At 35.9% G+C, this 12170-nt stretch overlaps 1 protein-coding gene across 2 annotated transcripts in view; it reads left to right on the top strand.

The window, feature by feature from the left end:
• The window catches only part of UBE3D (ubiquitin protein ligase E3D), a 154769-nt gene that overhangs the window by 27058 nt on the left and 115541 nt on the right, over nt 1-12170 (top strand). For both annotated transcript variants that reach the window (XM_063097388.1, XM_063097387.1), the window contains exons 6-8: nt 7717-7786; nt 8793-8901; nt 11330-11493. In XM_063097388.1, the coding sequence (XP_062953458.1) occupies nt 7717-7786; nt 8793-8901; nt 11330-11493 (343 nt within the window). The remainder of the gene's footprint in view (nt 1-7716; nt 7787-8792; nt 8902-11329; nt 11494-12170) is intronic.

Below are 12170 nucleotides of genomic sequence, written 5' to 3'. Positions count from 1 at the left end.
TTGGCTGCCGTCTGCCTGCTGTATTTTGTGGCTGGGGGTGGGAGAGGACCTGTTGAAATGGAAGAAAACATGTTCTGGTTTTTGCACTTTGTTCCTTATTCTTTTTCCCAATAGCATTAATTACATTTTATGTAAACTGTATGTTATACTACTTTAAAATATGAGGAAAATCCTGATAATTAAAATGCATTGGTATTTATAGATACGGTTTAAAATGTTGAGAAAGCTACAACATGCTGTGTTATCTTTGTGGGCGATGAATAATTGCTCTTAATTTAATTAATTAGAAGATGTAATTTAAGCTGTTGTACTTAAGGGAAGGCAGATGGTGGTATTTGTTGTTTGTTTGTTAATTTATTACTATTATTATTTTTTGCATTCTAAGATATGGAGCAGTTGGGGGGAGAGGAAAGGGGAGGGAGATAGGGTAAGAGGAGGACAAAGGAGGGAGGGGGCATGGTTGAGGCCTGTGGCACCCCCCTCATTCTGGCAGGGGAGCCTGGGGTGCTTCAGGTGGCAGCTTGGTCGTCACTGGGCTGGATGCAGACATCAGGGGTATGTGGCTGGGGCCCTCTGCCCCCTACCACCCCAGCTTGGGAGCCCAGAGTGCTTCTGGCAGCGGCTCAGTGGTCATACTGGGCTGGATGTGGATGTTATGGAGTGTGGCTGAAGCCCTCGGCCCCCCACCTCCCTGGGTTGGGACCCTGGGGCGCTTCCAGCAGTGTCTTGGTGGTCATTGCTGGGCTAGATGCGGATGTTGAGTGTGTGTGGGGGGGCGGGGGGGAGCGTGGTTGTGTTTATTTTTTAAATCATCAGAGTGTTGGAAGTAGTTACTGGCGTAGAGTGACCAGAAAAGGAAGAATGAGTAGTAGGAAAGTATGCCATCTTCAGATTCATTTTTGGGGAATAAAAGCCCCTTAAGCTACACCTTAGAAAATTAAATAAGAATTGATTTTTAAATTCTTTTCTCTCTTCTGTAAAGCCCAGTGAAAATGTCAGTTAAGGAGTAAAATGATGTACATCCACAAAGACAAAGAGAAGTGGCGAGCAGATGGCAGGGATATAAACAAGAAGTATAAGCAAGGTTTTTTGGGACATCTTGGCAGCGTGGAGGAAGCTGCAGCCTAGGTGTCTGCAGCAGGTCATTTGGGTGAGGAGTGAGCCAGTACTCATTACAGCGCCCCAGAATGGGTCAGAATTTGGAGGCAGCAGGTAACAGGGAAGGCTGTCTGAGGCAAGGACCTGGAAGCAGGATGATGAGTTCAGAGTTTATATAGAGCTGTTCGAGTCCTAGGTTTCCCTTTCCACTTTCAGATTGCTTATGCAGTCCTCAAAGTACAAGATCAGAGAACCCTTTCTTGGAATAATGGAAGGGTACCAACCAGAGAAAACACTTGTGGACACAGAATGTTGGGGGTCATTCAACAAAAAATGAGCTACTATTTAGTCATGCTGCAAGTCAGCAAGCCTTGCACCTGTAGTCAGCAAGCCTTGCACCTGCACCCAACAGCTTCCTCTCAGCATTTTATTGCCTTATACTTAAATATGAATGGATTGCTGAGAATCACCAAATATTTGAGGAAATTAACATAAAAGAAATCAAAGGAAATAATCAACCAAGCAAGCAGATTAAAAGCACTGTGAATACTCCTGCTTTCTTTTGATTAAAAAATTAAAAGAATTAAAATAATAATACAAACATGAAAGCACTGAGAAGAAACAAATTATGTATAGATCAGAAGAAACCTTTACAAAAAGTAAGATTCCCTTGGGGAAATGAAATGACATTGCCACCATTAGTTAGAGAATGTGGAATTAAAAAGTAATAGATTACAAAAAGAAATTAAAGAACTGGAAGATAAAATTAGAACCAAAAAGACACCCAGAAATCAGAACCAAAAGACAAAGATTGACAATTAGAAAATAAATATAAAAAATATGTCATCATATGAGTATCTTGAGGATAGGGTTATTGTCTATTTCATTTATCCCTATAACCTCAGGGCTTAGAATAATATCTGGCACATAGTGAATAGCCAGTAAATATTTGTTGAATAAACGAGTGATTTAGCTTTCAGGACATCTAACATCTAGCTAATAGAAATTCTAGAAAGAGAGATTAGAGACAGTAGGGTGTAGGACATTGTCAAAGAACAAAAATATCAAATACTCATTACAAGACTATTTTCCAGAGCCCAGACTTCAGTTTCCTGACTGAAAGGGCCCCCTAAATGCCCAGTGTAATTAATGGAGGGATGGCAGGGAATCTACTCCAGGACACATTGTTGAGTAATTTCAGAACACCAAGGATGAAGTTTCCAGAGGGAAAGCACATTAAGTGTCCAACGGATTAGGAATTAGAATAGCATTGTACTTCTTAACAGCAGAGCTGAAAGCTAGAAGACAATGAAGCAATACCTTCATAATTTGGAAGGAAAAAAATTTTCAACCCAGAATTCTATACCTTCAGTCAGATATGAAGATAACTAAATGCGCTATTGGAAATAACAAAGTTTCAAAACAAACCTGAAAAGTATACTTTCCCTTGGAATCTACTCTAGGATATATATATCACCAAAGTGAGGTATTTAACCATGAAAGGGATGATGTGGGATTGGGGAACCAGGTTATCCAATACTGGAGAGCAAGGTAAGGAAGTCCCAGGGTGAGGGGTCTGCAGCAGGCCTAGAGAGTAACAAGTTGTATTGGAGCAAGGGGGGAGAAGATTGTGGTAATGACTTTTAGTTATGAGGTGGAATTGATTTGTTTGAACACATGTATCAAATAATCTTGAAACAAGCCATTTCACATGGGGAGAATTAGGTATAAGTGTTTGGAAAACTAAACAAATGAAAAAAATAGCAGTTATTTACTGCAGGAAAAAAAATGGTTGAACAAGGAAGGAAACGTCTTCATCCCTATACTGGCCAGCAAAAAAAGAAAAGAAAAGAAAAGAAACATCTCCATGGTATCATTATGGTCATAATAATGTAAACAGTGAATATTCATTTAACCAGACATTATGGTGTAATACATAAGTATATTAGGAAGTCAATATGTGTGAGTGTGAGTAGGGAGGGGGGAACAGGAGGTTGGTGGTATAAGAAAGCTATATCCACATCTACTCTAGATCAGTAGGACTTTACTTCCAGAAATTGTGGCATTAAGAGAATGAATAAATCCATTCCACAGAAAACAAGTACAAAACTGGACAAGTTAAACTATTGAGAACAATTGTATTAGGGCACTGAAAAATGAACAAAGTGAAGCAAAAATTTGAGAAGGGTTTAGTCATGAAAAACCACTACTGCCTTGAGAAAGAATGGCAAATGTGTGACCTTTTTGCCTGGGAGTGGGTGTCTTGCCACATTCCCCTTCCCCAACTTGGGCAGGAGAACACCACAGCTTTGCTGTCTGTAGGTGGTAGGTTTGGTTCAGGGTAGATAGCAGAGTAGGTAGAAATTTAAGGAGGATATTTTGGAAGGAAAGGTCTATAGAAAGGCTGAGATGATAATTTCTTCGCATGATTCTCACTGACTGCTAAATTTTTGCACAACTGTCCTTGATTGTTAAACTCTACATATGCACAATAGATGACAGGGAGTATCTATTGTATGTATTTTCAATAAGAATTGAAAGCTTAGGGGCACCTGTGAATGTGCTGTGACTTTGATTGCATTCCTCAAACCATGCACAATTTGGGCAGTAGAAAGTGAATTTTCTAAGAAGCCTTACTGGCAAGGTATTTGAGCAGAACCTCTCCCCAAATTATTTGCTGACAGCAAACCTATTCAGGTACAGTGCATACTCTCTAGGGAGCCATACTAAACAAAATAAAACTGAGCAGAGATGTTAGTGCCTACACACTGTGGGGAGACATATTTCACAGTTTTGAGTCCAGGTCAGTTAAAGGATTTCTATACCAATAAACCAACAACCCACAGAAGAGGAAAACAAAATTCAGAGTTGCTACTGTATGTTACACACAGTGTCCTGCTTCTGTCCAAAAATTATTAGACATGAAAAGAAACAGAAAAGAGTGATTCATACTCAAGGAAAAAAAGAATTCAATAAACAGATGCTGAGTAAGCACAGATATTGGATTTAGCAGACAAAGATGTCAAAGCAGCTATTATATATAATAAATATATGACAAAATATGGCAAAGAATTAAAAGAAAAAGACCTTTGTGGACAAATAGCAAGTCTCCACAAATTGGAAAACTTCAAAGAAAGAACAATTTGGTAATTCTAGAGTTGAAAAGTACAGTAACTGAAAAGAATTCACTAGATGATCTAAACCACAGATTTGAGATGACAGAAGGTAAAAAATTATTGAACATATAGATTAATACAAAATTAACCAATCCAAAGAACAGAGATAAAAAAGTCTGAAGCAAAATGGACAGAACTGCAGATTTGTGGGCCAATATCAAGTGTTTCAACAAATGTGTAAGTGCAGTCTCTGAAGGTGAGGAGAAAAAGACAGAGTCAGGAAAAAAATTGTCGAAAAACCTGGTTGAAATCTCATCAAGTTTGGTGAAAAATATTAACTCTCAGATCTAAGAATTTCAGTGAACCCCAAATAGGATAAATACAAAAGTACTTCACCCATGCATGTTGTAGTCAAACTGCTGAAAGCCAAAGATAAAGAGAGAATCTTGAAGTGGCAAGAGAAAAACAAACCATTATACTCTATAAAGGGATTTCATGATACAATTAAGGCAGACTTCTCATGGAAATAATGATCATCAAAAGACATTGAAATAAGATATGCAAAGTGCTGGGGGGGAAAAAGACCTGTCAGCCAACAATGCTATATCCAGCAAAACTATCCTTCATTAATAAAGGCAAATAAGGATGTTTCCATAGAAATACCTGGATATAATTCCACAGGACTGTTCCATTTATGATTCACCTTCATTGTGAGGGGTATGTATTATTTTCATACATGGAAACAATATATTAGTAGCAGACCTGCCCTATAAGAAATGCTAAAGGAAGTTTTTCAGGCTGAAGTGAAAGATACTAGATGGTAACTGGAGTCCATAGGAAGTAATAAAGAGCAGAGAAATAGAAAATATGTGGATAAATCACCACAAATGCAAATTCAGAAGAGGTAAGCACAAAATTCAAGCTACATTTTCTCTGAAATTTACCAATTCTCTAAAATTATAACTTTTGTTTGATTGCTTTGAGAAGTAAGGACAGAAATGAACGACTATACAAGATGGGGAACCTAACAGGTAACTGACTCCACAAAAATATGAGACCCTGCAGGCCATACCTTCACAGTGAAGTTGAATCAGAAATGGAACAGCCCTGTGGAATAAATCAGTCCTTAGGGACTTAGGGAATTTCAAGTCTTGAACTTGGTGTAGTCTGCCTTGGACTAGACAATACCAGGTGCCTGTCAATATCGAATGTAATTACCACTGGAGGGAATGCCTTCACTGTAAAATTCATATTATTACCACCAATAATTTTTCAAACACAGTGTTCAGTGTGTAACCAAAGATAAAAGGTCACATAGGTAAGCTAGACTTTCATCGATAAGAACTAACAAAAACAGCAAACAATGGAAATAGATTTCTTACTGGAACTGTCATATGTAAGTGGTAAATCAACCATGCTTTGTATTTTTAACAATATAAAAGACAGGTTTGAAGAGAGTTGAAAGGAAAAGGAAACTGTAATGGTAAGTATATTTGGGAAATATCCATAATAGAATTTCTAAGGAAAAAAAAAACATTGTAATTGAAATTAAAAACTCAGTGGACAGTTTAGCAGCAGATCAGGTATAACTTGAAGAAAGAATTAATGAACAGAATATAGATGAGAGGAAAAATCTGTAACCCAACACAGAGAGACAAAAGGCAAAAACAGTGAAGAGAAAGAGACATAGAACATAGACTGAGAAGATCTGACACGTTTAATGAGACCTACAGATGGAAAAGAGAAAAAGAGTGGAGCATGGGCAATACTTGAAGAAATAATTGCTGAGAATTTTACAAAAGTGTTGAAGAACAACAGTCTACAGATGCAAGAATCCTAATGAATTCCAATTCAGTGAAGCTCAAGTAAAATAAATAGAAAGAAATCTGTACGTAGACAATCAGAGTAATACTGCAGAATGAAAAGCAAAGAGAAAATAATCTTAACAGCCACCAAAGAAAAATGACAGATCACCTTCAAAGGAACAGCAGTAATGGAAGTTTGAAGAAAGTGGAATGATAGTGTCAGTGTGCATAAAGAAATAACTTTTAACCCTAGGACATTATATCAAGTGAAAATGTCCTTCAGGAATGAAGGCAAGGGGACTGGCTGGTTAGTTCAGTTGGATAGAGTGTGGTGTTATAAAACCAAGGTCAAGGGTTTGGATCCCTGTACCAGCCGGCCACCAAGAAAGAAAAAAAAAGAATGAAGGCCAAGGTAAATATATTTTCTGATAAACAAAAAGTGGGATCATTCACCATTTGTGGTTTCTTATTAAAAGAAATTCTGTCTGTATTCAGACAGAAGAAAATGATCCCATATAGATGGTCTGAGTTCAAGAAGGATTGGTAAAGAAAGTGGTAATTACGTGGATGACACTAAGTGAATATTAACTATATAAAATAATAATAATACCTGCGGGATTTAAATTATAGAGTTAAATTATGTTCTATGTAATTATAAGAATTTTTAAGCTGGGATAAAATTAAGTTAAATTTTTTTAGTTTAAAATTTGAAACATGCATGGAATTCTGTCACCTAAATATGTAATTGTTTATTTAACCCATCCTCAACTTCTACACATTTAATTTATATTCAGTACTTTTCTATTAATATTATTATAAGCATCTTTATAGATAAATTTTTGCATGTATCCATTAGTATTTCTTTGAGATAAATTCTTAGGTATTTAATTATGGTATCAAAGTAAATATACAATTTTAGGTCTTTGCCAAGTGGCTTTCCACAAATCTATCATTTTCAGTTCTCACAGCAGTATGTGAGTAAGCATATCTATTTCTCATAAGCTTATCCAGTGCTGTACCTTATCATTTAAAAGTAGTTTGTTTGAAGCTAAAAAATATCTCATTTTGATTCACATTCCCTTCATTACTAGTTAAATTAAACATTTATTGTGGATTTTTAAAATGCAAGATGGTTGTATTTATATTCATATCTGTTAAATATCTAGTCAACTCTAAATTTTTCTATAAACTAAGTAATCAGATAACCAGATTAGATGAGAACTGTACATTGAGTCAGTGAGGTTCTGACTAAATACTACTGTGAGGTTTACAGCATCTATACTTGGTCTTTGGGATACTATGATTAAAAAGCCTTTTTCAGTGACTCCTAGGTTTGTAGCTATCCTATAGAAATAAGGAAATCCAGTGACTAATTTCTACATAAGTGGGCTATGACTGTGGTATGACTGATTTTTGTAACCTTTGAAATGTGTGAGCAGTTTTGCTGCCACAGGTTCACTTTGGACATAGTTTGCTAAAAAAGACAGCTGTCTGAAGCATCAGAACTATCTCCTTGTAGTCATCAGTGTTTTGTCTTCTGAAACTAAGTAGTTTTTGGAAAATGTTTACTGCATGTTAGTTTCACCAGTGTATGTTGAATATTTAGTTGGGAGAGTCATAATTTGGGACTGATATACCCACAGTAAAAATATTGGTGTAAAGGGGAGATTCTTAATTTTCTTCTTTTTTATTTCTAGAAACCACTAAGTTTTATATGACAGAGATAATTATTCAGCCATCTGAGAGAAGTTTTCCCATTATACCAAGGTATAAGTAGCAAATTAAGCTTATTTTGTAATTTCAATGTAAGAAAAGTTAGGCACCACTGATTATTTGGTAATGCATTATCATTCACACTTCTCTTTTTTTGGAAAGGGGGAAAAAGCTTTTGAGAAAGGCTTTTAGATGGTTGTACCAAACCACACATATAAAAGGATTTATTTCTTTTTATGTTTTGCTTGAGGAGGAATTATTTCATTATGTTTTGCTTATGTAATGGTATAGGCAAGTGTGCTCATATAAAACTTCTAATTCTGAAAGGTTTTTGTGCTTTTTTCTATGTGCCAGCTATCCAGGATCTTATAACCTAATTATCAATAGATTTTTGGTTTTAATTTGACCTATTTAAAATTTGAAACATGGGTCAGTCAGATGACTCCTAGGTTTTTAAAAAATGTTAGTTAGCCACTAAATCTATTAGTGTTTCTTTTCTTTGAATCTTTTTAGTTTGCAAACAAAAGTTAACTCTAGTGTAGTTTTATTTCTGTTTATTTATTGATAGCCAAAAAATATGGCAATCTGAATATGGCCTTGAATTTTAACCTACTGTAAATACTTTGATTCTGTACCTCAGACCAGACACAAGGAGATCCAAATGGAAAAAATTGTGGACAATACCATCTAATGTTTGGGAGGAAATTTCCCATTTTCTTTTGTAACTTAGTTATTCACTGCTTAATGTACTACTGCATAAATAGAATGTTGACTTGTTATAACATGGTATTTTTTATTCAGTGGAGGAGAATAGATAGGTTTTGGGTGGACATGTATTAAATGTTGAAAAATAGGTTTTGAGAAGAATGGAGCAAACTAATACATTAAAATATATTAAAATCCACATTAGCAGAGATAGTGAGGGAATGGACTGTGGATAGAAAAGTCTGGCATGCTGATGTCTCTGCCTTTTAGGTAGCCTGTGGGTATTTCTGGCTTATCTTGCCAGTTAGAGTTATTATGTGAAGCAAATTGTGAAAACTGATTTCTGTTCAAACAGGTCTCAGTTTGTCCAGAGCGTTATTGCCCAGTGTCTGGTGGAACTTTCCTCCACTAGAAGCACTTTCAGATTCACTATTCAAGGTCAGGATGGCAAAGTGTACATCTTGGTAAGAAATTACTTCATATAGCTTTTGCAGCCTAGTAATCCAGGGTCTCAGAAATTCTTTAGTTTTTGTCATTCTTTTTTCTTAATCTAAGGTCCAGAAAATAAATGATTAAAAATTGAATTTTTAATATCACTTTAATTCGTAAATCAAACTCCCTTAATTTAATAACGAATGGTCAAGGATCTCAATGTGCTAGATACTAGAGATACAAAAAGAAAGAAAATCTGATTCCTTCTCTCTAGAAGCTCATACCACACCGTTATAAACCTTATAAATAAGGTTTTTCACTCTGTTTTTAATGGCTTTTCTTGCTCAGTATAACACCATTCTGTCTCTGTCACTCCCCCCATTTGATACCTTTATGTTAAAAATATGTTCTATTGCTCCTGTTGTTTTGAATTGCTTCTGACACCTCAATGTTTTAGAAATAGTGGCAAGTTTTGGAAAAGAGGCTCTGTGATTGGCAGAATCATCCCCTGCATGTACCACAAGGGTCTAATCTTATACCACCTCTATTAAAAATAGCATTCTGCAGAAACAAATTTGGGGCATCTTTTTGGAAATCCAAGAATTTCTGCCTCTGCATCAGTTTTATTCAATCGGTAGACATATTTTGGGTGCTTTTTATTTGAGAGGCACTGTTCTAGGTGCTCAAGGTGGAACAAAAATATCTTCAAGGAACTCACCAGCAAATAGATGGTAGCAAAAAGGAAGGAAGGCTTTGGGGTGGTAGTTAGGTGTGGCTTTGTAGCTGGCCATCCATTACAAGACCCCATGCTTCTCTAATTCCAGATAATTTCTATGAAAACAAAAATATTTTCTGACTGAAGTTGATACTAAGTACATCTCATAGTCATAGTCTGAAATCAGTTTTGGTTTTCTTTTATTGCAAGGTTTTTGGCTGAAAATCAGTAGCAGAAACTTTTAAAACTTTCTAACATATCCTTAAATTTTAAAAAATTCTCTTTTGTGGAAGTAATAGATTCTTGAAGCATGTTCAGACAACATGAAACATAAAGAAGTGGTAGTTCTCCCATCTTCTCCCTTGACCTGCTATATTATACTATCTGGAGGTGATCATTATTAACAGTCTAATAAGTGTACTTCAACAATTTTTTCTATCCATATACAACTGTATATACATACACTCCCAGGTATCTTTTTATTTGTAAAAACATGGTATCACATGATTAGCATTTTTCTGCAACATGCTTGCTTCACATAACAATAATCATGAGGATTATTTCTTGTTAGTTTACATATTGATCTGACTCTTTAATAACTGGAATTCTGTTAAATAATTCTGTTAAATAATAAGTGGTACGACTGTTAAAGACAGTGTTGCAATGGAAATAATCTTTACACATATATTTTAGTACTTCTTTAGAAATGGATCTTTCTAATCTAATACAGTATTAGAATTTGTGTTTTTTAAATGCAGATAATTATCATCTCCCAGAAAATACTAATTTATCTCCAATAGTGGGCATTCTTGGTGCCCCACCTAGATCCCCTTGACTGAGTAGGTGCCCATTCACAGCTGCTGACAGCATTGGCTGCTGATGACTTCTGGCTACCCCCTTCTCCAGAGACGTGTCCTCGGATGACAGATGTTGTTGCTTTGCCCAAGAAGTTACCTGTCTCTCACTGTTCACCTGCCTTGGTCAGCCCTGTGATTGGAATCTGGGGCGCAAAAAGCTGAGGTCTCTTGTTTCAAGACTGGACAAACTCTGTAGGTGCAGTTCATGCCCCAGAGCACCCCATGGGATCAGGCTGAAGCCAGACTCCAGCCGAGCCCTCATCTGTGACTAGCTCTTTCCCCTGCCTTAGCCCATTTGCCTCCCTTGCTTTCTCAGTGAATCACATGCATCCAAATCCCAAAGCACTCTGGCACCAGCAGTGTATGGGAATTTCTGAACTGGATGTTATCAATCTTTTTATATTTTCTTATCTGATAAGTGAAAAATGGTGTCACAAAAATTTTCATTTCCATATTCGGTCATATTAACATTTTTATATATGTTTATCACTTATCTTTTCTTAATTCTGTTTATATTCTTTGCCTGTATTTCTATTGGGCTATTTTTTTTTGCCCCTTATTGATTTCTAGGAGCTCTATATATTATAAATAATTACCTTGTTATTTATTAAGTGTTTTCTCTTAGTTTTGTTTTTTTTCCTTCTTTTAAATTTTATGATGTCAATTGCTCTACCAAAAGTTGTGCTTTGAAAGTACTACCCTATTTAAAAGTTATATATAAAAAACAAAAGCAAACAAAAGACTAAAAGTTGTATACATGATTCTTGTATATTTTTTCTGATATATATATATATATATATATTTTTTTTTTTTTTTTTAAGTGGTGATATAAGATGAAGGTAGGGTGGTAATATCCTTATAATTGGACTTTTCTCTCCATATCTTTAGCTATGGCTTTTAAACTCAGACAGTTTGGTGATTGCATCTTTGAGAAGTTTCAAATGTATCAGAAAATTTCCCCTGTTAGAAGACACATTGAAAGCAGATTCTGATTCTCCCTGGAATGCTGTCAAGGTCCTTTACCAGCCATGCATCAAAAGTAGGAACGAAAAGTAAGTTGTGCTTTTTTTTTTTCTCATTAAACATTATGTTTTAGCTTCTGTTGCCATGTTGGTGTTAAGAAATCAATGAGTTAAATGGTACTATACCACTTCCCTACTTGAAGCTGCTAGGAGTCATACTGCTAAATACTATGCTTTAAAATTTTTAGATCATATGAATTATTGCAGATGACTCATGGTAATATGCAGAGAGCTCGCTTTTACTGAAAATAATTGGTCTTTTCTTGTAATCTCAGCTGTCAATACATATGGCTGCAGTACTAAATCAGGCTTCAAAAACTATGAATATTTACTGATAAGCACTTTCCAGGCATCAGGATATGACAGTAAATGAGACACAGTCCCTGCCTCCTGGGGTCGTCATTCTAATAGGGGGAAGGCAGACCATAAACAAAACAGACAAACAAAACAAAACAAAACAAAATCAAAGACTTATATGGCTCTTCTTATGTGTCAGGCACTCATCTATGAGCTTCTAGCTCATTTAAGCCTAACAACAGCCCTGTGGGATAGGTACTATTATCACCTGCGTTTTAAAGGTAAAAGACACAGGTGGTAAATTATTCTAGTGAAAAATGAAGCAAGGTAAGATAGTTTGGGAGTGTAGGATGAGTGTAGTAGGCTGTCCTTTATATTGAAGCGTTAGGGAAGTTTCCTCAGATAAGGTG

The sequence above is a fragment of the Cynocephalus volans genome, chromosome 5 (genome assembly GCF_027409185.1).
Source record: "Cynocephalus volans isolate mCynVol1 chromosome 5, mCynVol1.pri, whole genome shotgun sequence".
Taxonomy (NCBI): domain Eukaryota; kingdom Metazoa; phylum Chordata; class Mammalia; order Dermoptera; family Cynocephalidae; genus Cynocephalus; species Cynocephalus volans.
The sequence above is the reverse complement of the archived record's forward strand: the minus strand, read 5'-3'. Positions and strand labels throughout refer to the sequence as shown.